Source organism: Brienomyrus brachyistius, chromosome 14 (assembly GCF_023856365.1).
Source record: "Brienomyrus brachyistius isolate T26 chromosome 14, BBRACH_0.4, whole genome shotgun sequence".
Taxonomy (NCBI): Eukaryota; Metazoa; Chordata; class Actinopteri; order Osteoglossiformes; family Mormyridae; genus Brienomyrus; species Brienomyrus brachyistius.
The window spans coordinates 5,588,046-5,613,629 of NC_064546.1; the positions used below are offsets into that span (position 1 = coordinate 5,588,046).

At 40.9% G+C, this 25,584-nt stretch overlaps 2 protein-coding genes across 4 annotated transcripts; both read left to right on the forward strand.

Moving 5' to 3' along the window:
• Positions 1–126: 126 nt before the first annotated feature.
• Positions 127–4,518, forward strand: LOC125707197 (e2f-associated phosphoprotein). Its single transcript, XM_048974181.1, has 6 exons — positions 127–346; positions 573–757; positions 1,387–1,497; positions 1,712–1,826; positions 2,774–2,899; positions 3,846–4,518. Exons 1-6 carry the CDS (start codon positions 276–278, stop codon positions 4,114–4,116), a joined length of 879 nt encoding a protein of 292 aa, XP_048830138.1. The 5' UTR covers positions 127–275; the 3' UTR covers positions 4,117–4,518.
• Positions 4,519–11,381: 6,863 nt separating this feature from the next.
• sptssa (serine palmitoyltransferase, small subunit A) lies at positions 11,382–14,261 on the forward strand. Of its 3 annotated transcripts, none has more exons than XM_048974198.1 (3): positions 11,382–11,493; positions 11,608–11,766; positions 13,578–14,261. In XM_048974198.1, exons 2-3 carry the CDS (start codon positions 11,664–11,666, stop codon positions 13,682–13,684), a joined length of 210 nt encoding a protein of 69 aa, XP_048830155.1. In that variant the 5' UTR covers positions 11,382–11,493; positions 11,608–11,663; the 3' UTR covers positions 13,685–14,261. The 3 variants fall into 3 exon arrangements, with proteins under 3 accessions (XP_048830155.1, XP_048830156.1, XP_048830157.1); XM_048974199.1 differs by having other exon boundaries at positions 11,388–11,504; XM_048974200.1 differs by having other exon boundaries at positions 11,388–11,500.
• Positions 14,262–25,584: the final 11,323 nt, after the last annotated feature.

Genomic DNA, 25,584 nt, shown 5'->3' on the forward strand with positions numbered 1-25,584 from the left:
GTGGAAATCTAATAATATAAACCAATACATTATCGCATATTGCTGGAGTGTTTCCTTGTAATAATGCAGGTTTGTATATTCGCTCTTAGTCAGCGGCGTGGCATGTCGGAACCATTCTTCAGGCCGGCCAGCGGAGCCGTATATTTGGGGGGACATTAAAATGTCGGACCATCACTTCCGAATACATGTAGAAAGGAGAGAGTTTTAGTTGGGAGTACAGAGGTATCCCACACAAAGCGTATTTAAGTACGTTTGGTGCTGGCTAAATATAAAATATGAACAGAAAGGAAGATTACGATTCATATGAAATCGAGGAGCCGAGCGACGAAGAAAGAGCCGAGAGCAGGTACGTACGTTTAGCTTTTTAGGTAACTAGCTAACTACTTGATGAGATGCTGATATGCGGAAATTTTGGCTTTAGTTTAATTGAATTTTCATTCAGTCATCAGAGGATTTTTCTGGGATAATCGAAGTGGATGGCAGTATTGAGCTCTCGGTTTGCGTGATAGTCGCATAATTTCAGCTTATAACTGGTTAAAAATAAGACTGCCGATTTGTCTAAAATCCCTCAGCTCGGAGGATGAATTGGACGTTCTTCTTAACGGGACACAAGAGCAAAAAAGGAAGCTGATACGAGAGTACCTGACGGGGGAAAGCGAGCCGTCAAGCGAGGATGAGTTTGAGAAAGAGATGGAGGCCGAGCTCAGTTCCACCATGAAGACCATGGAGTGCCAATGGGGGGCGCCAGCGGATTCAGGTGCACAAGGCTCCACTGTGTGTTTAGGGTGATCAAAAACCATTAGGGATTTCTCTGTTTATAATTTATGAGCAGTTCCTTTAAAACAAAAAAGACTTGTTTTAAGTCTTGTTCATTATTATAAATATTACTAGTAATACGTTATGTGGTCCTTTTAAAAACATAAAGGAGTACCTAGAAGACTAATACCCCCCTTACTGTCCACTCTTTCCATTAAAAAAATAAATTCCACTAACAATATTTGCCTGTGCAGTTTTTTCCTAACAAGGTTTTTTTATACAACATACCAGTAATTTGATCTTGATGACAGTTGTTGATTTTAGGTCTAGTTTATAGATCGAAGAACAGTCATGGACTACATAGCAGAGTGTCTGCTAAATGTTGTGAATGTAAATAAATGTCCCACAGCCCATCCAAATGAAACTTGTTTGAATTATAGAAAAAATAATTAAAAAAAACAAATCAATAATAATAATAGCATGCTTTATATTCTTATGATAATAAAGATGTCTTGTTTTCTGTAAGGAATCGGCATCAACAAGAATTTTTTGTTAATGAGTGGCCTTTTCTCGTGAAGCTAAACAGGAACCTTCATTATTTTAACTGGCTTTATGTACCCCTGTGACCAGGAACGGCTTCTAGTGCCTCAGCCACAAGTACCAGCGCACCTGCAACAGCTCCCCCCCAGCTCTACGACAGTATTTATTTTGACAGCGATTCTGACGAGGACGAAAGATCTGGTAAGTGAGGGGACCCTGGAACATAATTATCTTATCAGCTCTCAATAACTGGTTAATACATTTACCTGGCAATAGTTTTGCGATCCAGTAACGTGTGTAGGGTAACCCTGTTCTAAAAATTATAACAACGTCTTTTCAACACTGGCAGTTTTAGTCACTTGGACTTGAAATTTAAAAGGTAAATAAACATCTGTTTGTTTAAACATTTTCCTAGGTAACTCAGCCAGTTGCCGGGCCAAGCAGCGGCGAATCCTTACAAATGATGAATTGCTGTATGACCCTGACAAAGACAACCTTGACCAGGCTTGGGTAGATGCTCAAAGGAAGATGTGAGTGCACAGACAACCTTTACTGGGGCCTTTGTGGTTTCTGGAATCGGCTTTATTATTTTTACTTTGCTGGTCTGTTTTTACAAAGTGATTTTCAGGTTTTGCACCTTAAAATGGATGGATAGTTTACTGCAGCAATTCAGGTGAATTTACTAAGGGTATAACAGTGGGACCTGGTTATAAGTCCTAGTCCTTTTAGCGTGACGTCAGCTGCTGCTTTGTTCCATGTCAGTAAGGATGGTAAAGGTAAAGTTTGCAGTATCACACACTGATGTCATGGGAGACTGCAGAAATCAGCCAGTGGCATAATAATTAGAGAACTAGAGCAATGAAAGTTTGCTCTTTCCACTAATGCGATATGTTGTGTGGTAGAAGGTTAAGTAAATAAAAATATGCATCTTTTTAGATAACTTAGATTAACTATTGATTTCAGACAGAAAGTGTTGTGCATACAGCAGTAAGGTACACAGATCACAGATGAATGTATATTTAGTGTAAAACTGACAAAGTGCAAGGATGGTATACATTGTGCCAACAAGTGCAGAAATGTACTGTATGTAGTGTTATAGGCTGTAGACGTCTGTTTGGATCCTCTAAAGTGGGGTTTCACAATCTACAGTTTGTGGATGGATGTCAGTATTCCACCGGGCCGGAGAACACGGGGTGTTTGGGGCGGAGTTGGTTAATTTCCCAAATTTTGGCACAAGGTATGCTGGCCTGCGGTCATCAAAAGCGTGGGAGCCTCTACTCTAAATAGCCAAATATTAATCTATCTAACCGTGAGCTATACAAGCAAGGCAGACCAGAATCACAGCCTTTGTAAATTAATTTGTTCTATTATCCATTATCAGTTTTCCACATTACAGTCTATTAGATATGAGGTGCCCCTTTTGTTCAGAGAAAACAGGAGATGCAAGTAAGTAATGCAGTGTTTTTGGCTTCAACAGGTATAGCAAATGCAGGGCCAAGAGGTCAGCAGCTGGCCGAGGTGCTCCGTCCCAAACGCTTCCGAGCAGCGACGCCATCCTGAACTGTCCAGCCTGCATGACCACCCTGTGTCTGGACTGCCAGAGGTGGGTCTGGATGTTTTTGTAGCCTGCTTGTGTCTTTGTGGGGCCATAATCGCATTCACTGTTAAGTGTATATTATATTGACATCTATGTGAATGTGACATTTTGTGAAAATGGTTGTTATAGCACTCATTAAAAATGTAAGACTATTTAGTTGTAACTAGGGCCAGACTGGGATTCAAAATTTGCTCTGGACATTAGGGTCCCTCATGGTAAATTTTGCCCGCCTACAACCCCGTCGGTAGAGGCTGACCATTTTCCGGGAATCCTGCGGGATGGGAGTCGATTTCAGTATTAATCACAGGACTGGGACGGGAAAGGAAAGAGTCAGCAGGGTTGGGCAGGAGCAGGAATCATATTAATAGGCCAGTTTTTATATGGTGGTCTAATGTAAATTAACGCTTTTTTCTTTATTTTGAACATAATGCTAGCTGTGTCTCTGACTTTAAGTTTTCAAAATTTTCCTCTCTGCTAGTGGCTGGTTGCTGGTTGTTTGTAGGTAGCCAGTACCACCTAATCAATGCCATGCATGATGTAGGCTTTGATTTTGCGTGGTGCAGTCATAAAAAAAGTCATGTTTGTGGTCTTACCATGATATTGGACTTGGTGCAAAACCATAGTCTAGTTTATTAAATTGAAAACCAATCTTAAAATTACCCCCCCTTCCCCTCCCCTGGGATGGGGAGGGACCAGGATTAACTCTTCTGGGATTGGGACAGGACAGGAATTTTGTTGTGGAAGTGAGATTGGACAGGTGTGAAAATCCACTCCCTGTCACCCTGTATCCGTCGGCTCACCAGGATAATGCCTGGTTTGCTGTATCTGCCAGTCCAGTCCTGGTTTTGGCTTGGTAATCATTCGAAAGTTACAGCATTAAAAAACAATAATGGGTGTTAAATGTACTTGCGTAGATGCGTTGATGCTTCCTCTTTGCTGATTTTGGCTGTAGGCACGAGAAGTATCGGACACAATATCGAGCAATGTTTGTCATGAACTGCACCATAAACAAGGAGGAGGTTCTCCGGTACAAAACGCCCAATGATAAGCAGAGGAGGAACCGCCGCAAGAGGAGAGCAGGTTGCCAGGAGGCAGCCCCTGCAGGAGCAGAGCCGGAGGAGACGTACCATCCCGTGCAATGCACAGAGTGTGCCACAGAGGTCGCCGTATTTGACAAAGATGAAGTTTATCATTTCTTCAACATACTTGCAAGTCACTGCTAAAAACCACCAAGTGACTTAAAAGATGCTTATGATGTACAGCAGACTTAATTCAGTGTTTTTAATTTTCTTTATTTTTTTTTAATCCTAGTGTCTCCTCTCATTGTTGTCTTAACCATGGGGCAGGGGAAGAAATTGCCCTTTGTTTTGGTGGCCCTTTAATCAGAGCTATTGGAGGTTACCAGCAGTGGACTTTCCCGAGGTCCATAAGTCAAAGTTGGCTATCTAATATTCATTTTGATTGTAGTTAGATGTTAACTATTTATTTGCTGGTACAAAATTATTTTTTTCAACTCTTCTTCTTGATTGACACCTAGTAAGTTGTATCCGACTAACAAAACCTGTTATGTACCATTTGTAATGACGATTATTTTCATATTCCATATCATTAAAATGGTCACCAGATTGTTTATGAAATTATTTCAACACTCTTCTGCTAATCAGCACTGCTAACTCTGCTACCCAGATGGCAAGTTTTAACATCAGCCTTTAACAACATTCATGCTTCCCCTTGTCATGTTTTATTGACAAAAAAAAAATGTAGGTGGCCCACCTGCTGCCCTCTGTGTGCTCCTGTGTATGTGGGGGGTCTGACAGCTTATTTTGCTTTCCTTTTTTTTAATACCACATATTAGTACTGGGGTGTTTCCTAACCTTTTGATAACTATGGACCGGTTGTGTAAAAAGTTCTTGGACTGGTAAAACCTGTTGACTGCGGCTGAGGGTGAGGGGGTAGGTACTAGTGGCAGATTGAGACACATTTAATACGTTTCCATTTCCGTTACATTGACATGCTATCAAGATGCGTGATCGTCAGGGGTTGCAAAAAACGTTTTGGAAATGTATTGTTTGTTCTTGTAAAGGAACAAACCCCACTTAAACCCCCCAGTGTTCTGCAGTGCAGTGCAGTACTCAGACAGGGGATTGGTACACAGTTCCAGTACTGCCACACTACTGGCATATTTTTAATTTTATTAATCCACAATATCTCCTATTTAAAAAAATCATATCACTAGACCTGTGACTGCATGTCTTGGACAGTTGGGTGAACAGAGGAGCTGAGATGTCAGCTGACCACGACCTTGTGGTGAGTTGGATCCGAAGGTGGGGGAAGATACTGGATAGACTTGGGAAACCCAAATGCATAGTGAGGGTGTGCTGGTAGCGTCTGGCAGAGGGCTCTGTCTGAGAGATGATCTGGCTGGAGACATTGAGCCTGAATGGGTGGTGCTCCGAGCCTCCATTGCTAAGGCAGCTTTGTGGAGCTGTGACCGCAAGGTTGTTGGTGCCTGTCGTGGTGGCAATCCTTGAACCAGCGGTAAAGGGAGCTGTCCAGCTGAAGGAGAAGCTTCATTTTGAGCTTCATTAGCTTGTGGGACTCCTGAAGCAGCTGACAGGTACCGACAGGCTAAGCGGAATGTGGCTTTGGCAGGTGTGGGAGGAGTTTGATCAGGCGAACAATCAGGCAATTCAGGAGGGGGGAGCAGGGCTTTGCTCAGGCTGTTTGTAGTGGGGGGGGATATAGTCAGGCAGGGGAAGTGGTACTTTGAAGGCCTCCTGAAACCCACTGGCACACCTTCCTTGGAAAAAGTAGAGTTGGAAGACTCAGAGGAGGACAGCCATCACTAGGGCTGAGGACACTGAAGTAATCATCAAAAAGCTCTTCAGTGATGAGGCCCCAGGGATGAATGAGATTCGCCTTGAGTTCCTGAAGGTTCTTGATACTGTTCTGTCTGGGTAGACATGCCTCTTCAACATTCTGTGGAGGGGGGGTGGGAATTAAGCTAAGGTTATTGGTAACCTTAGCTAGCTACAAAAATTAAAACAAAAAAAACGTGTTTGAGAGTAACACTAGTACAAGCGACAATTGAATTCACTTCCAAATTTGTTTTTTGATATGTTTCGTACCCATACTGTTATTGGTATCATTGCCTACATAAGCTGTCGGGGATCCTGGGAGGACCTACAGGGGGGCACCCCCCCCCCCAGTCCACACACTGTACGGCCTTGCCCCCTAACTGCCCCTCCAACTTTCTAGTTCTTAAAACCATAATCATAAAAAAAGCAATCGCCACGACGTCCATAAGCTGTTCAAATCAGGACGTGCATAGAAATCTAACTGTAAATGCAATCTTAGGTCCCCCAAAAACTTAGCTACAGCATTGCGCTAAAACATGAACTCACAGCAAGAGCCTGGTGCAGAGGAGAGGAGCCACTAAGCTGCACTGCGTCTTAAAGGGAAGTCCGAACTTCACCGTCTGAAGTTTAACCAAACACATGAATTTAAGTCTAAGGTAAATTTGAAAGTAATGTAATGTATGCTATTAGCATTAGGTATTAGCAATGTGTGGCTTGTATGCTAATAGTGACAATGAGAGTCCATTATTGTACTGTTAGTCAAAAGTACACTAAAGTTGCTTGCTAAATGGAGTTTAAAGATGCGATTTCTAGGAACATTTTAGATTTAATGAGCTAGCTTTTGTTAAACAAAAAAAAGCTGTAAAACACTGGCATGTTTGAATCCATAATGTTTGAGCAGTAGGTTGCCCATGGGGACTGTAGGGTGTGAGTGCAGCTTTTCAGCTTAGAGAACTTGTAAAAAATCACCTGCACCATACAACCATGGCAGATGACGGTCTGAGGAATCTAACTGTTCTGAGCATTAAGAATGAACATGCAAGAGCACTTAATTTGGGTATGTCTGGTTTTTCTGCAGAGAACAACAACCATTTGCTTAAGCGGTCTTAAAAAAAAAAATGTGGTCAGACATGACTAATGAGTAGATGGGTAGTGCAGAGCTGCAGTTTTTTTGCACGAACACTGATCTGTTGTTTCTGTTGTCGATTATTAAGATAAACTTGAGAAAGTGTGTATTAACATTATGTCAAAATAAAGATTGTGAAAATGTATTTGTGGATCTTTTGTTGAGGTTTACCTAAAGAACAATTTCTACACAAGAGCTTCCACACACTGCCCTCCATGCCACCATACGAAAATCTCGTCACTTCGTTGCCACCCCATGTAAATTTTTCTAGATTCGCCACCGGTCCTGTTGGGGGTGTTTTGGGATCATGGGGTGTAGGTTTCCATTGTTATGGGCCTTTAGGTCCCTGTATAAGCAGAGCGAAAGTTTGGTTCGGATTGCCAGCGGCAAGTCACTCTGTCTCGATGGGTGTTTACCTCTGCCACAGCTTTGTCACTCATTCTGTTCATAGTGTCATGGACCTGAGCGGGTTTCAAGTGACGGTGAGGTATCGTGCAGGCAGGAAACAGGATGCGGACGACCCACTGGCGGCTCAGGACAAATTAGGATTTATTAAATAAAACAGAAAACACTAAGAACACTACAAAAACCAAAAGGGGATAAGCAAAGACTAAATTTACCAACGAGGCAGGCAGTATGCAATATACAACAAACAGCTAACATCAAGAATCACAAACATACAAAACATTCACAATCAACGAACCACTGGGGAACTGAACAGAAGCAGGGACTTAAATACTGAAACTAAAATTGGGTAACAAGACTAACACAGGACACGTAAGACTAATTAACAAAGACTGGGAAAACAGGTCACAGGTGAAACTAATTAACTAAAACAAGAAACACAAACTAAAAACAGAATCTAACAATGGGGAAAACTGACAGGTAAAAACACAATCAAAAGCAAAAACCAAAACCGAATACAAATGAAAAACACGGATTAGAAAACTGATACAACTGAAACACAAGGGACCCAAATCTAGCAAACTACAAAAACAGAGGAGGCAGGATTTCAATATATGACGGAATCACAGGCAGCTGCATGCTCAACACGATGAGTCATGTGGCCAACAGGGAACAGAGCAAAACACAAAGACTGACAACACGAGGGATGGGATGACCAGCAATGCCTGCTGGCCAAACGGGGAAGGGACACAGGGCAGAACAATCGGGGCTGACCCTGACACATTGTCTTTATGGATAAAATTTCTATATGTAGCCAAGAGGCAGAGGGGGTTTCTTTGTTTTTTGCAGGTGGTGTGGTGCTGTTGGCTTCATCAGGCTATGACCTGCAGCATGCACCCATGTGGTTTGCAACTGAGTGTGAAGTGGCAGGGATGAGGATCAGCACCTCCAAGTCTGAGTTCATGGTTCTCAATAGGAAATTGGTGGATTGCCTCGTCGAGGTTAGGGATGAGTTATTGCCTCAAGCAGAGTAGTTTAAGTATCTCGGGGTCAAGTGAGGGAAAAAGGGAGTGGGGGATTGATCGGTGGATCAGTGCAGCATCAGCAATAATGTGGACATTGTACCATTCTGTCATGGTAAAGACAGAGCTGATCAGTTGATCTACATTCATACTTTCACCTATGGTCACAAGCTTTGGGTAGTGACCAGAAGAATGAGATCGTGGATACAAAGGGCAGAAATGAGTTTCCTTCGTATGGTGTCTGGACTCAACCTTAGAAAAAGGGTGAGGAGCTCGGACATTCAGATGGGGCTCAAAGTAGAGCTGCTGCTCCTCCACATCAAAACAAGCCGGTTGAGGTGTTTCAGGCATGTTCAACCAGGAGGAGGCCCCAGGGCAGACCCAGGACAGGCTGGAGAGATTATAATTCTTGGCTGTCCTGGGAACGCCGTGATATTCCGCCAAGTGGTGCCGCCGCTTAGCCCATCTGTGTCTTCCACAGCCAAGCATGCAGCGATCTTCCCTGCCCAGCCTCCTGTGTCTCGCTCCCCATCCCGTGTCAAATCCCCAAAGTCCAATAGTCTCCGGTTTAGTCTTGCATCTTCCCAAATTCATGCCCCCCTGTTTCCGCCCTTATCTCCTGGTCTTATCCCATCCTGTTGTATGTCCCAGCAGTGGTCCACGTGCCCCAAGCTCCCAAGTTCAGTTCCCTGTAGTGTTCCACATTCTTGTTGCCATTTCCAGGCCCTCGTGTTCCACCTGTCTATCTTGGTTCCCCTCTTGTTAAATGTCCTGGTCCAGTCTGCCTCCGATAGTGGTTCCTGTGTCTAGCTGTATGCTGTCGTTTAGTTTTGTCTTCCCTGTCTTTGTGGTCCTGGCAGATCCCTCACATTTTTGTGCATTCGGATCCCTGACCCTGTCCCATGCGTGTTCTCCCTGTTTGGCCAGCAGTTCTTGATGGCCGTCTTGTTTGGTTTTACTGACATGTGTTTTCCAAGGGCCAGGGCTGCCATGTTGCTTAACAGTGTAGATACAGTACAGATTGGCTATCATCCTGACCCCCCTTTTGTTGTGGGTTAGAGACTGGCCTGCCTCAACTATTTCTTATTTTACATTTATTTTATGGTTTTTCTTGGTTAATCATGTGTCTGTATTTCAGTTACAGTCCCTTGTTTTTGCTCCCTGTTCTCTGTTTGTAGTATGTTCATTTTTCAATGTTTTGGTTTCCCTTGGTGTTTGGTCCTTTTCTGTATCTGATTGCCCCCACCTGTTCTTTGTTGCTCCGAGTCCCTTGTGATTGGTTAAATGGCTATGGTTCTCACCTGTCCTCCATCTAGTCTTGTTATTAGTGTATATAAGTGCCTGCTTTTGTTCTGTTCCTCAGTGAATTATTATGGCTGTTGCCTTGTGTTAGCTGTGTCATTGTTAAGTATAGTCAATATAGATAACCCTTGTTAGTTATTGTAGTTTCTTGTGTTCCTTCCTACCTTTGGTATTGTAATTTTTGGTGTTGCTCTCTGTCTTAGTTTCTGTTTTATCAGTTTTGTTTTGACTCCTTGTAATTCCTTTGTTGTCTGATTCTCTCTTTTGTGTTCTGTTACATTAATAAAACCCTGTTTGGTCAGAGCTATTACGTGAATCATCTCTCCTTCGTCAGGCCTCATCGTAACACTGTCCACTGGGTAGCTTCTGAGTGTTGATGATGTACTCTGTGCATGAATTGATTACGTGTCTATCACCATGCACTAAACTACATACAATTTCCAGCAAGACAGGATGCCTCGCATGACAAAATTTGTTTTCATGCCATTGCAGGCATACCTGTCATTTTAAGTGCAGTGGATGGAGCACTAAACTCTATTTATACTCGCAGCATCTTAAATCCCATCTGCACCTGTCAGAAAGTGTTCCCCGCACTAGGTCTAAATGTCCAAGTGATATGCATCCATCCAGGATTTTTCATACACATTGTGGCCAAGTGGCCTAGAAGTGCACATGATACTTACATCTGTCAAGCTTTGGAGTCTGTCAGATGGCAAAGGGTGCATTTGCTGGTAGCTGGTTATTCGGAGACAGCAGGTATCCTCTTAGGTAATGCCTGCTGATTCCATTGTTGAATCCCCAAACCATGGCTGAGGAGATGTATAACATCACACACCAAAGAACACACTGCTGTAGAGGGTGCTTGGGCATGTGGAGGATGTCATTCTGGTGCCTACACAAGTTTTTGGGAGCTCTAACATTTCCCTTGAATGTGGCTATGCTGTTATTCTTATGAGCGCCATGCTGCACAACACTGCATTAATTATTTTATTAAAAATATGTTTAGTCACCTCCTTAAGTTTTCAGCTTTTCTTTTGAGAAGTGTTGCTTCCTTTTCCCGAAGCTGCTCACCATTGTTCTATTTTTTACAAAGAAGCTACATGACGTTTTGAGCCCATTTTTATATTTTCGACAAATAGGTGAACCATATGCCTGCTACTTAAGACAACTCTCACCTAGCAATACATGCTGCTCTCCCACGTGCTTTCGGAAATAAGAGACGGACTCCCCAGGAAATACTAAGTAAAATAGGTGGCAGTTGAAGACTACTTCTCCAGATGTATAGCTGGGATGTATGAATGAAGGAAATTCATCTGAGGTTTAATACAGGACCAGACCTCTCCAGCATTCTTGAGAACGAGTTACTGTTAGAAATAATCTGTCATATTTCAAACGCATTAGGGGTTGTGGATGAATCCTTTGTTGGCGCAACGTCTTTGAACGGCCGTTGCGGGGAAAAAATAAGTTAGAAATTTTTAGTTTTTAATTGACCTTTTTTATTACTGATTTTTCACGATCATATATCGTGACAATACCTGTAGTTTATTTGTTACTAACCATTCCCGGTTTACTGCAGTCTATCAGGAAGTGCTCTCGCTGTCACAATAAAACAAGACAGCTGATACGCTAGCACAGCAAGTGGCATACTGCCCTTTAAATTGACGTAATGTAAAGCTTCCGCAACCGGGCAGATCACGTGGTTAATTCTGCGGGATGCCATTGGTCAGTTTCCTCGAACTCTCTGGCTCTCGGTTCGTCAACCGTCTCTCCTCACCAGTGACGTATTAAGACATCGTCGGTGGGCGGTGTCACGGCGCTCCGCCAAAGATTTACTTACAGCTACTACCAGCACCGGGGGTGAAAACCAATATACCTGAAACTGAGCTGGTATTTCGTGTGTAAATTTCGCAGACTTTCACTTATACGTATTTCGGTAATTTCATGTCAGTAGGTGATTTCCGGGCTCATCACTGTGCGTGTGATTTTCCTGCGTCATACCAGGAAGAAGAGCGAGCAAGCAAGCACCTAGGAGGCTTTCAGCCGTCCGTCGGGAGATCATGGCGCTCGGAGATGCCTGGAAGCAGCTATCCTGGATCTACTACCAGTATCTGCTCGTTACGGCTCTTTACATGCTGGAGCCATGGGAGAGAACCGTGTTCAGTATCCTTTCTCTGTAATGGAAAACGTAACTCTACTTCCAAAGCTGAAATGAGTTCCAAAGTCTTTGGGTGAGAGTCAGGCCGAAGCAGATAGGTTACTTTTTATCTGCGCATCATGTCCGGTAAACCGAGTGTGGGGCGCGGCTCTTTGGAGTTGGGAGTGATGGTGGGAGCTGCTCTGGTGTCGTTTTACGTTGTGTTAAAGTGTCAGGAATATCGCCATCTGAGGGAAGCGCATTTGCCGGCTATGCTCATGGTGCAACAGGTTCCTGAAAACGGAGTTATTTAGGTAACATTAAAAAGGTGACGCGTTTAGTAGACCTTTAGTATACGTTCATGGTAGTCGATCACCCAAAAAGAACTGGCTTCATGTAAGTCGTTTTGCTGCAAGTAACGGTTACAAAGTTACGTAAAATGCTATACTTGCCTTTTCCCAGTGGTAATGACCCTAGCTGCGTGCATTAGGCGGTGTATAAATTGTCATATATATTAATGGTGGCTAGTTGTGATTCTCCGACTACAATTAGGGGTTTGTCTGTACCGTCTGGTGCATGTTGCTGAAAACCGTAATACAAAGTTAATATATTGCTGTTAATTATACATGGATTTGTAACTTATAGTATAACGCAATACATATGTTGTATGTTAATGCTGCTGTAACAAGAGAATTTCTCTCTAAGGAAAACACTCAATATTAAGATCTGTGTAGACAAAGGCACACCTGTCATGTATTATAAAATACATAGAATTTTAGATTTTGGTGATCAGTGATCATTTGTGGCACTACAGCACAACAAAATGTGTCCCCTGCATTTAATCCATCTGTGACAATATGACATAGCAGGGGGCAGCTAATTCAGCACCTGGGGAGCAGTGCTTGGGGGTGGTACCTTGCTCAGGTGGTACCTTGTGCGCATTTCTAACCATTAAGACACCACTGCCCATATATAGCATGTCCAGTCTGTTTATTTTAAATAGCCTGTTACTTTGACTATCAGATTGAGAACATATAAGCATATATTTATGCTGTTGCTAATTAATCCACTAACCTGGTGCTTGTTATCCCTGGACATGTTGAGGACCACATGGTCGAATGGATTCCTCTGACCAAGGTTGTTATAAATCCTCCTAATATGTCAGCTTAATGTTGGGTGTTGGGTTCTTGCAAAACGGCCCCCCAGGCCACTTCCCTTTACATCTTTGATGCAGGCCTTTTTGGAAGGGGGGAAAGAGTCAAGACAACTTGAAAAATCTTCAGTGCCACTATTTTTACAGCAGTACTGAGATGGTAAACAGCAGTGATCAGACAGCAGGGAAAGTGATACCACTTTATTTGTCTGAAAAATCGCCAGGCCTCTGACTGGCTTATTGACGGCCTGCTTGATTTTCTTACGTTCCCCTGATATCCCTTTTCTCTCATTTTAATCAACCTGCCGCTTGGTGTCGCTGTTGTCCCTCTGTCTCACTACAGTTTGAAGAAAATTCTCTCATTTGCAGAAGTGTCCAAGTAAATCTGTAAATTATTTGATTGCTTTTTAAAATTTTTATTATTTTCATGTTTGAAATAATGTAATATTTGTTACAACCTTAAGTAAAAATGGCATATTTCTGTGATGGTAATTTCTGCCTTTTATGTGATGTAAAAATTGAAGAAAAATGTGATTACGAAGCATATGCCCTGTTGTGTATTCCTTTCTTGATTCTCTCTAGTGTTTGTGGTGGGTAGGCGAAATTATTGTTGTTGCTGTTGATGGGTTATTCAGGATTACTGTAAACCTTTGCTCACTGGGCATTTCTTTAACAACACTTCAGATTCTCTCCTGATTTCGGTAGCAGGAATGGCCGTGTACACAGGCTATGTCTTTATGCCCCAGCACATCATGGCCATCTTGCACTACTTTGAAGTAATCCAGGGATGAAGCTGCAGTGGCGACATCCTATTGGCTGTCCACTGGAGCACAGCGAAGGATGGAAAGATGACTTATTTTGGAGATTCTTCAGGACGGTTCTGTGCTTACCAATGTTTAAATAACAGATATAATGGATAATCAGTGGAGAATGTATAAGACAGTTTGTATTTATTAAGGACACCATTCCTCTTTTTTTTTTTTTAAAACCTAAACGTGTGACCGCACAAACCTTTTTTGGCTCCCTTCACGCTGTAAGCACAGATGTCAGTGTTAGACTTGCCTTATATTTTTGAAATCGGTGGCTCTGTTTTGCCAGCTCCCAAAATGTTTTGTCATGTATATAAATGTATACATATCTCTGTAAAGTTTTGTAGAAACTGCCTTAGAGAAGTGGTTTTTGCTACAGATCAGTTTGAGGATCCATTTTTGGCAACATTTCTCTATTTTCACCAACATTAAGACCTTAAACTTTTAACATTTTTATGTGTTTTAATGTGATATTTGCTGTTTTTCATACAAGTCTCTCAGGTGTTTCTGCTTATGTAACTAGTATTTCGAAACATGCTTTAATAAATGATTGGATTTTTGTGTTTGTGACAGTTAATTAAATATTTTATACTTAGTGACAGGTTACATTATTGCCTTCAGCTTCAATTTGTATCCTTGTATTTATGCATTTTCTAAATCTGCTGTATCTGTGACCCTTTGAGGTCATTTTAATAATCTGTACACTCAAACCTTAAAAACAGCAGGAGCTTAAGTGATGTAGTTTTGCAGTGCAGAATTTTGGGAGCAGTGATTTCATTTTGGGTTTTGAATCCCGATCTGCTGTGTGTATGGCTGTTTACCACCCTGTTTCATGCTGTAAACACCCTGTTTCTCTCACATTCCAAAAACCGATCCTTGGGGACCCTCAGGCAGTCCACATTTTTGCTCCCTCCAGCACCATGCTAGACAGTCCACATTTTTACTGCTGTCTGGGGGTCCCCAAGGACCAGGGTGGGATAGTTTATGGATGGGTATGAGTGTGTGCATGTATGTACCTTTCAATGGAATAGCATCCAGATAAACATCTCTAAAAGCATACAGCATCCACAGGAACGATTATTGGAATAATCATGAGTGTTTCTGTATGTAAATATCACGTTCTGTATGGAGATGTGTGTGTATTGCCTCCCTTTCTGTAGGTATCTGGTGATGTCAGTCAGTTATGCTGGCAATAATCAGTCAGTCCGAAAAGATTTCTCACTTTTCTCCATTCTCTTTGAAGCCTAAAAAAACTGAACACATCAGTATGTCTCTGTCCTGTTAGTCATTTTAACTATGTTATTAATTTAATTAATAATTTGTATTAGACTCGTTAAATGTATGTTCAAAACTTGACAGTATTGCAAACCGTTTTTGCAAAATAAAAGTACACTACACAATCTATATTTTTAAATATCAAAGTTAGCTTCAACAATGGATTTTTACTTTAAAGTCCCAGGAGTTGAAGGCAAATACCCTAATAAGTGTACTGTTACACTTCTAGGCGATTTTAGAGTGGTGAATTGCACCCCCTACTGTTAGGATGGAAAAACAAGTTTCTAAATTATTTAAATTAAAATATAAACGTGCATGTTCATGCTTTGTCATAGTTTTTCAGTTGACTAATTTGTGTCTAATCACCACTTGACACAAGGCAGGTACAGCGGAGTGCTTGTTTAGTACAGATAGCTTATTAGAAATGTAATGGCTGACCATGTTTTTCTGTGTGAAGAATAAAATGGAGTCTAATAATTTAAGCCAGGGTGTTCGTACTGTGATTAGCTGTGGATAGTTACGCATATGCAATATGACTCCTGGGCTATTTACACTCACTGCGTCAACTATTCTGGCTATCTAAAGTATATGGCTCTTTATATAAATAAATAAAAACTTATATAACATAAACATAGATAATTTGAAACCTTCACTAATCATTAAAAAAAAATGTTTTATATGGAATAGTATAGCATAAAATGGGGCGGCATGGTGGTGCAGTGGTTAGCACTGTTGCCTCACACCTCTGGGACCCAGGTTCGAGTCTCCGCCTGGGTTACATGTGTGTGGAGTTTGCATGGGGAGGTTTCCCCCCACAGTCCAAAGATATGCTGAGACTAATTGGAGCTAATAAATTGCTCATAGGTGTGTGAGTGTGACCCCCTGTCCTGGGTTGTTCCCCACCTTGTGCCCATAGGCTCCGGACCCCCTATGACCCAGAAGGATAAGTGGTTTGGAAAATGAATGAATGAACAAACACATAGAATATGACAGTAATGGCTATTTGCACTCTGTGCTGGTAAAGCATTGGGAGCTTTCTTCTGCAGCCTGCAGAGTCTCAGATGGAAGCTATGATTCCTTGGCTTCAGTGCTGAGAGGGATGTCAGGAGTTATGTCACTGCTTTCTGTCTGGTGGATCCCTGGTGAGTACTGTGAATATAGTACTGCATGTACTGTTACATTAAGAAACGTACTTAACATCTGTCTTTTAAGCCTCTAGAGCAACACTGTCTCTACAGAGTAACATCTTGTAACATGGCAGTACACAGTAAAGCCACCCACACCAGCAGGGGGCGATCAGCAACACATGGGCTTATAGCAACCATGGTTTCCTCATAGTTTATCACAAAGAGAGCCAATAGGACATGGCTGGTGGCCACAAATTGCCCCAACTAAAGGATGGGACTGTCTTCCTGAGGGCAGCGTAAATCATGCATTGGGGAGAAGGTCAGGAGGAACAGGAAAGGCCAGGCCACTGGTGCCTGGTCTTTCTGCCCATGTCACTGCCGGAGAACGACCATCCTGAAGAGAATCCTGCTTCCCAACCCCATTGCATATTTTTTCCCTTAATATTAACATTAACATTGTCAATAGCGGGGTATTTGCCTGCATCTTCGTCTCACTCATCCTTGACCTCAGGACCGTGTCTTTGCTTATTATAAGACGATGTGGTTGGTAGTCACCTTACTGGCACATGTATGATGGGATGTTAGATGTATAGAGATTCAGCTTTGGTGCGACAGTGATGATAATCGTAGAGGATGCCCTGTGTTTAGGAGATGCATGTATGCATGATTGAAATCATGAGAATTATTTAATCTATATGAATGTATGCTCTACATGGTGCCTGTCAGTAAGCATACTGTATGAACAATTAAATCTTTCTATATTTACATTTGCCTTTTACTTATTTAGCAGATGTTTTATCCAAAAACAGGATGAGACATTCCCTGGAGCAATTTGGGTTAAAGACCTTGGACTTTACTAGTCACAAGATATAATGACTCTTTTGTTTTAAGAATGTGTTGATGCAAAAACAGGATTTTTTTCATCATTATTTTCCACTGCTGAATCTGCATCACCTTGAAACCCGAAGATAAGGTCGCCAAAAGAATTTGCACTTGATATACTTTCCTATCAGGTTTGCCCTAAATGTACTACTGTACACTATTGATCCTGTATTGATCCTCTGTTCCAACTTTGTAATTTAATTAATCAGTTGAATGGGTGAGTTTGTAGTGAAACTTGTATAATTCTGCCAAATCTCAGAGTAAATGGAGAACTTGTAGAATCTCATATGATAATTTGTAAATAATAAAGGGTTTGTGTTAACTGTCTATGACAAATAAAACTCATATTCATCTGTCATTAAGTTTCATATATATTGGATGTTTTTACTCAAAGACACATTTTAAAACGTATTTTTCTGCATTCCTTAAGTTGGCAAGTCAATAATCAGTTAACTTATTCCTGTAATGTCAAGTGCTAGAGTCACGTGGACTGGGAATAACCAAAGCACACAGAATATACTGACCATCTATATTCAGTAAAGTACTATACACAGAATTTTCCAGAAAAAAAAAATTCTTTGTCACTTAAATGTGTTTTTGTGTGTTTTATATGCTTTATATATTTTAATACCCCCATGTTGCAGGAGAATTCGCAGTGGGTGGCGCTGTTGCCTTACATGTCCAAGGTTGCAGGTTCGAATACCTGTTCAATGCCTTGGAAAATTATCTTTTCATCTATCCCATCTTGCTCTCCATGAGACATACACACAGGTAAGCGAAGTCTCAAACCCGCCGGCCACATGTTGATTCTACACAGCCCATAAAATATTTTTAATTCATTATTAAATCCTGTTGGTCGATCTTTCTTATTCCATTTTGTAATTTTACTTTTCAGTGACCTGCATAGACTTAGTTTGCTTATGGAATGTTGATGTTACGTTGTTTATTCCTCTCTCTCATTTCTCTTTTAGCTCATAAAAATAGCTTGCGTGGCCCCCTGGGAGAAGTGCTCCCAGCCAGTGGCCCCCGGGTCATTTGAGTTTGAGACCTTTTAGTAAGAACTATACAAACGTGAGGAGGCCATTCGGCCCATCAAGCTCGCTAAGTTCTCCCCAAGCGAGCTTGATGGGCCGAATGGCCTCCTCTAGTTTGAATAGTTCTAAGAGGAAGTTTGGGGTGACAGTGGAGAGTTGGTCATGCCTGAAGCAATTGGGGTTAAATGCCTTGCTCAAGGAGGCATCAATCTGCCAAAGCATCTGAACCAGCGACCTTCCGATCACAGCCACAGAGTCTAAACCCACTGCTATCCTCAAATGGCCCAAAGACATTCAGATAGGACTGGCATCCCATCCAGGGTGTTCCCATGTTGTGCGGCCTATTCTACCTGTGACCCTGTAGCCTACTGGGTAATTGGTCTGAAAACAGATAGAGGGATTGATTGTGTTTTTTTTGGTGTCCTTGATTGTGTTATGTCTAGACATGGACACTTTGGGGTTTCAACTCCAGTTCCATTTATCCACTCGTGGCCATAAGTGGAAATTAGCGGAAGAACACTTTTAAACTAATTTGAGGAAGCACGTCTTTACACAGCGTGTAGATAGAGTATGGAATAGTCTTCCTGCTAGTGTAGCGCAAGCAAAAACCCTGGGTTCCGTAAAATCAGAGCTAGATAAGATTTTAACAACACTGAGCTATTAGTTAAGTTCTCCCCAAACGAGCTTGATGGGCCGAATGGCCTCCTCTCGTTTGTAAATTTCTTATGTTCTTATTAAAACATTACTCTTTTAAATTTAATTTTCTTTTTCAAATGTTGTAGTGTAGCGTTGTCCATAAACTTTCTTGTATGTCCTTAATCATAATACTGTCTGTTGAGATTTGTATCTTTTATGGGTAAGGAGTAACTGTAGGAGTACCGCATATGAGCACGATGAACACTGAAGTATCATAAGTATGTTGCGGAATCGGGGGAGCAATTACTAGCCAGAATATTCAGGTCTTTGTTAAATTTCAAAATTTACCTACAATGATTTGCGGTGTACTCTGTTAAGATAGCATTTGTAAATGTAAAGACTCTGCCGTGTTTAGAGCAAGTTTTGGTTGATCTTTGACAGTCTCTGTTCTATCATCTCAAACCCTAGTATTCATCCATCCATTTTCCAAACCGCTTATCCTACTGGGTTGCGGGGGGTCTGGAGCCTATCCTGGAAGCAATGGGCACGAGGCAGGGAACAACCCAGAATGGGGGGCCAGCCCAGCGCAGGGCACACTCACTCTTATGGGCAATTTAGCAAGTCCTCAGCATGTCTTTGGACTGCGGGGGGAAACCGGAGTACCCGGAGGAAACCCCACGACGACATGGGGAGAACATGCAAACTCCACACACATGCGACCCAGGCAGAGACTCGAACCTGGTTCCTAGAAGTATGAGGCAACAGTGCTTAACCACTTCACCACCATGCCGCCCCAACCCTAGCATCATTATCTTAAATTACTTCGGAAATAAGCATTTTGCTACTTTTCAGTAAAATAATATTTGACAGAAGAGGCAATTCAAACTTCACATCATACACCCATGAATCATTTCTAATAAGCAAGATATTAATGCTTGTCACTCGAGACTTGGACATCAGCAACCCAGTTAGCATCAGCTAAGTGTCTTCGGTTATAGATTAATGGCACATCAGGTAACTGAGCGCCTTTATTTTGGAGCAGCTAGCTGTCACCCAGCACCTTTGGGGGTGGAGGTTATATTTGTAGCCGTATCTGAACAAACAGGATGTTCCCTGAATACCCGCACGTAAACCTATTAAAGGTCAACTGGATACTAATAAATATCCATTACTTGGAAACTAAAAAAATGTGGAAATTATCTTATTGTAATATAAGTATATAAGTATAATAGGTATCTGGAAAATTATCAAAAATCATTATTTGTAATGTACACTTCATACATTATACAGATCATTTTAATTTATATGCATAATTTCTTTATATTTATACTTTATATGCAACTAATGCAAATATTATTTTGAGTAAAATCAAACTAATAATAACTATATTTGTAATTAAATTACAAAGAGTAGGTGGCCATATTAATGTAATACAAGAAATATAATTAACTATAATTATTATTATTATTAATGATGATAAAATTGATCACTCTGTTCCGAAATTCATTTATAGCTAAATGTATTTATAGTTACATCTATTATAAAGATGAAAACTCCCATTACCACTATATAGCTGCATGCTGACAAACAAATTGCACTTGGAGCTACACTACTGCGATAGAAAGGGGGAGAAGGGACAAACTGGTGTCCTTCGATAACCTACTCAAAATCAACATCCTGGCAGGGGTTCAAAGTGAATTCAGATACATCTGAAACTGTGAGATGAGGACATTCCCATGTACACACATACCCCAGGACTGACTGCCACTCAAACCCAAGTCTGGCGCAAACAAAATGTACAGCCAGCATGAGGATTAAAATAAGCTCTCTCAGAGCTGAAGTGGCAGTTCATCTGCTAAGGGGTCCTTCGTTCCTCTACTGGATAAATAAGTCCTGTTCTTCGGAAATATTGTCCCCTTCTGTTACACTTCCTCCCCAGCACACATATGTGATAAGTGTCAAATGCAGCGATGATCTCATAGAAGTTCAAAGGTCAGAATCCTATGAGGTATATTTCTGTTAAACTTTTACTTGTACATCTGACCTTTAAAATGCACCATGCAGTCTGAAACTCGGGGAAACATTCAGTATAGAAGACAAAGAGTGTTTTCTGACTTTCAAGGGATTTCTGAGTATTTGCCAGACTAAACTTAGCTACAACTCGAATCTTACAAAACACAATCAGTTTTGCATGGAATGCATAGTATGCCACAGTCTGGTTAGACAGTCTAGTCTGAAGGCTCCTCTTATCAGCTATCTATCATTCTAATCTTCTATCATTCTATCTATCATTCTAAGTAAAACTGGCACACTTACGTTTAGTTGGCTTTGTGATCATAACCTTTGTCTTCTGCATATTTAGCCCTAATCCAATCTTTTCAGTTTGTTCCTTAAATTCCTTATAAGTGTCTTCAGATCTTCTTTGTTTTCTGCTGAAATTGTGGCGTCAACAGAATTTCAACATTTGTCAATACCTCTTCCTCCCTTCTTGACTTCACCATTGTCTTCTTCCTGTCCAGCTTCTCCACAGAGGTGGATAAGCACGGCATTAGTATGCAACTTTTTCTAAGGCCTTTACCAATCTGCAAGTACTCAGTTTCTCTGTATTTCATTCTTCCTTTGACTTCCTGCCCAATTTAGAGATTCTACAATAGAACAATCATATGCTCTAATACACCCATTCTCCTGAGAATATTCCATAACTGAACACAATCTAAGGCAATAAAGCACATGTTGACCACCTTCTGGTATTTCTTGGGTTTTTTTTTATCCACCATGAATCAGCTATGATGTCTCTTGTTCTTCAGCATTTCCAACTTTTTACATTAGAAAATGATCTTTCTATGTAGAGCTCTAATATGCACTGAATGATCTTCAGTATAACCTTAAAGGCAGGTAATATCAAGCAAATTATATGATAGCTTACATGCTTTGTCAGTTCACCTTTCTTTGGTGTTGAAATGCAAACTAGTCTCTTAATCTATAGGCAATGGAGGTAATTTGTTCAGCACTTTGAATTGTCTTCAGTTGCTTGCAGTCTCTTTTCAAAGTCATGTTCCAGTACATTTGAAATATCTTTTCGCTTCTCTTCTCCTCTTTGCAGTTGCCATGTTCTTCCTATTTCCATGTTTGCAAAAATGTATATTGTCCATAATGTGTATGTGCCCTGCACTGCACTGGCATCTCATCCCCTTCCTTGTTCGCTGTGCCTGCTGGGATAGGTGCTAGGCTCCTTGTGACCTGGATAACCTCTGTTCTGGATAACTGGCTATGGAAGATGGATGGTTTTGTTACATAGTATTCTTTTTTTGTAGCCACTAGACGTTAGAATTGCTGCTAGGCAGCAGTCTTTTATGATGCTAGGTACAGTTTTACTGAGTCATACTTATTGGTTGCAATCACTGCTAAGCTACATGGTCGCAGCTCTGTCGATTACAATTATTTGGACATATTCATTCATTCATTCATTCATTCATTCATCCATTGCACAGGGCTATAAGTCAGTGTTCAGCATCAGCAATTTATATCCTAAGCTGAATAATGGCCCTGGTGGTTTTCTGCAATTTTCTGTTCTCCAGGGAAATACGCAGAAGGTAAATGCACATGAAATTCATCATTAGCCATTGTCATGGCTAAAGACAAGACACTTACTGAAAGAAGCAGACACTGACTGTCCTGCATTGACTGCCCCCTCCATTATGTGCATTGAAACAGCTGGATTAACAAAAGGAAACCTAGGCAAGTATGAGGCCTCCAAGAAGAATTTAGCACTTTGGTGTCACATAGATTACTCACTGCCATTTAATGTTGCTTTGATGAACTTCTGTGACAGTTTAAAGTGGAAATCTTATTCTAAGGAGAAAACAATGAATTCACCTTTTTTGGTTTAAAAATTTCTACAGCTTCCAACCCCCTCCAAAAATGGCCTCAAGCACAGACTAAAGTGAACTATGTAATGTCTGACCAGAAAATCAACGCCCCAAATGAGTCTGTTCATTGAGGACCTGAATACAATACATATTTTGTGATTTTATTTGAATGAGAAATGCAACAGGTCCCTCAAGCTGTTTATTAGCTGCTAATGGATTATAAAATTTCCAAATAGCATTTTTGTCCCCAGTTAAAATCATGAAAATCATGCCTCTCCGCATCTGACTTCTTCTCCACTGCATCTGCTGCCAGGGACACGCTGCTTCACTCTAAAGGCTCAAGGCTTCTCAAGCCATGTAATGCAACTGAAGACAAATATTTTGCACCATGGTAAAAGTCCCTTAAATAGTTAGGAATTTCATTAAAATATCTGTGCTGAGTTTCCGTGAAGAAAAAGATCACAACATTCTGGATTGATTTGTGTGATTAAGTCCAGAACGAAAAAATCTTTCCTGTTGGCTCTCTAACAAAAAACATACGTCACTGTCCAACACTTCCAGACAAAGGAAATCATTGAGCAGTTCTAAGAGCAAAGATGGGCTTGTAAGTATAGAATCTGTGCTGGAATTGTTATCAGGCAAAGTCAACACAAAGCTATTTACTGGCACAGGGCTGCTTGCTGGCGGCCAAGCCGGTGCACACACTGACTTCTTTATCAGCCTAACTGTTAATAAAGTGCACTCTTGCTGGAGAGTGCATTGCCTCACGTACCCTTGCATACCTCCAGACTGCAGGGTGGTGCCAGGAAACCCAAACTGGTCTAAAAGTCCTTCAGACCGAGCTAGACTTAGGGGTGATCCACAGCTTTAGTGGTTACTGGCCAGCTGACTAAGATACCAGCTGGTCACACTCTCACCATGACTACAATGTCTGCTGCAAACATTTTTCTAATACAATGGGTGGGATGTACTGTAAATAAGTTACTCCCAAGAGCACAAAAAGAACACACTTGCTCATCACACACGCTAAATATAATCATTTTAGTTTTTAGTTTAATTCGCTATGTAACTTTCCATGCTGCAATACACAAGCTTGTCATTAGTGCTTTAAAATACTCCAGTCATAATTTCCATTCATTTTATATCTATTCATTGAATTATATATAATTTTAAGTTAATATTCACATCACTGATTCCAGGTCAAACTCTAAGCAAGTTCAGAAACTTGAAACTGTAGATATGATATACATTCCTTATGGATTCTTTCCTCTGTCTGTACTTCACCGAGTCTACATGTACATTCCCCTTAATTTAAGCTACATAAATCACATACCCTCTGCACATATTATTGTAATGAATATAAATCGCCAAATATATTGCATACATGGTCTTTTACCCAGAAATATCTCGTTGAATTGGTGTTGAAGACATGTGTCACATTACATGGGACAAAGGACCCGAGGGCAGACATTTTGATTAAATAAAAGAGGTTTTATTGAATTGAAACTAAACAGAGACTGGAAATAAAATGGACCACCAGGGATCTAAATGAGAGGAGTACTACAAGGAAGGCCACACACGGCAAGAAGGAGCAATGTTAACGAGCGGACTGGGGAACTCAGGACCGGAAAGCATGTATACTCATATATGGGGCTAACGAGGGAGCTAACGAGAGGCAGCTGGGAGTGATCAACATGTGAGTTAGGAACAAGAGGTAAGACAAATGAATAACAGGTATGGCTTGTTAGGGCCACGCTAGGGAGGAGACAGGAGGGTGAGGTGGAAATGCTGGGCAGAATGTGACAGAATACCGGTATTAAGTATAATGATATTTATATATGTAGAATTATATTTCTATATTTTTTATTCTGACTTAGCAATAATAAAGATTTATTTTACTTTTGTGACTTCCCTGCATATCTATGCATACACAATGTCTAAAGTCAATTTCACCTTGACATATGGAGGTGAAAACGCTGTATAGTGCCTACAGTATATGTGGTGCTATAAGGACACACTGCCCCTTGTCATCCTGACTTTTGTTCTATTTTGGTCCTGCTCATGAAATAACTCACAGTTAGAACAAAAAAATAAATAAAATCAGGAGGACAAGGCCAGTTATTAATACTCCCTATAATATATAATGAAACTGTCAATGATAAGCCCATTTTACGTTTCATACTGTTCAACATTATTTGGGATAATGGCGGTTAACTACATTGTTTTGATTTTTTTTTTTTGGCACACTTGGATACACCCCAGACATCTCTAAATATAAGGTTAAAGTAAATTTTGTATAATTGGGTGGTTCATTGCTTTTTCAATAAAAAAATGATGGTAGTACATAATACAGGTAGTACAGAATAACGGCGCCAGAATTCCTTTACAGTGAAATTGGGAAAGGGGGGGAAGAAATCACAACCAGGGACTAATTTTTATATATTCCACACTATTTTATAGCGTTACTGACCGCTTTTATGCATACCGTAATATACATTCACTTAGTTACCAAGCACGGTTAGCACGCAATTTGCACAATTGCATCAGACGATAATGTAAGTTTAAATATTGAATTGATGCTATACCAGAGTTTCATTCATCTCCCACCATATCGCTGCCAAAGGCAAATTATGTGTAGCATAATGGGATTGGTGAAAACACCAATTGAAGATTGGGTAAAAATAACCCAAAACTTCAAATTTGACCATAAATTATTGAAGCTCAGTTACCCTGAGCTGGTTAGACCAGGCATACTAACTCTGATCGCTTAAGCGAAAAGCATCGTCAGCTGACATTCATGAGCAAATCATTTAAATTACAAGCTAAATTATAACATTTGACACCGCCATCTCTAAAACTGTGAATGCTAACCCCGGACTCACCCCTATTGAGCAAATCATTATTTAAAAAGAAAGGACAAAAAAACACTCATTAGATGTCGTACCTTCTGAAGCTGTCCCCGACCCAATTTATTGCAAAAAGTGTCCAGGTCTCAGTAAAACTTGGCATGACCAATGGAAAGGCAGCAGTTCGTGCGTCATTGTATTTTAATAAATAAG

Excerpts from the sequence above, each read along its gene's own strand:
- sptssa (XM_048974198.1), top strand. The coding sequence starts at position 11,664 with ATGGCGCTCGGAGATGCCTGGAAGCAGCTATCCTGGATCTACTACCAG. Across the intron at positions 11,767-13,577 it reads ATGGGAGAGAACCGTGTTCA|ATTCTCTCCTGATTTCGGTA; the intron begins GTATCCTTTCTC and ends ACAACACTTCAG.
- LOC125707197 (XM_048974181.1), top strand. The coding sequence starts at position 276 with ATGAACAGAAAGGAAGATTACGATTCATATGAAATCGAGGAGCCGAGC. Across the intron at positions 347-572 it reads GAAGAAAGAGCCGAGAGCAG|CTCGGAGGATGAATTGGACG; the intron begins GTACGTACGTTT and ends AAAATCCCTCAG. Across the intron at positions 1,498-1,711 it reads TGACGAGGACGAAAGATCTG|GTAACTCAGCCAGTTGCCGG; the intron begins GTAAGTGAGGGG and ends ACATTTTCCTAG.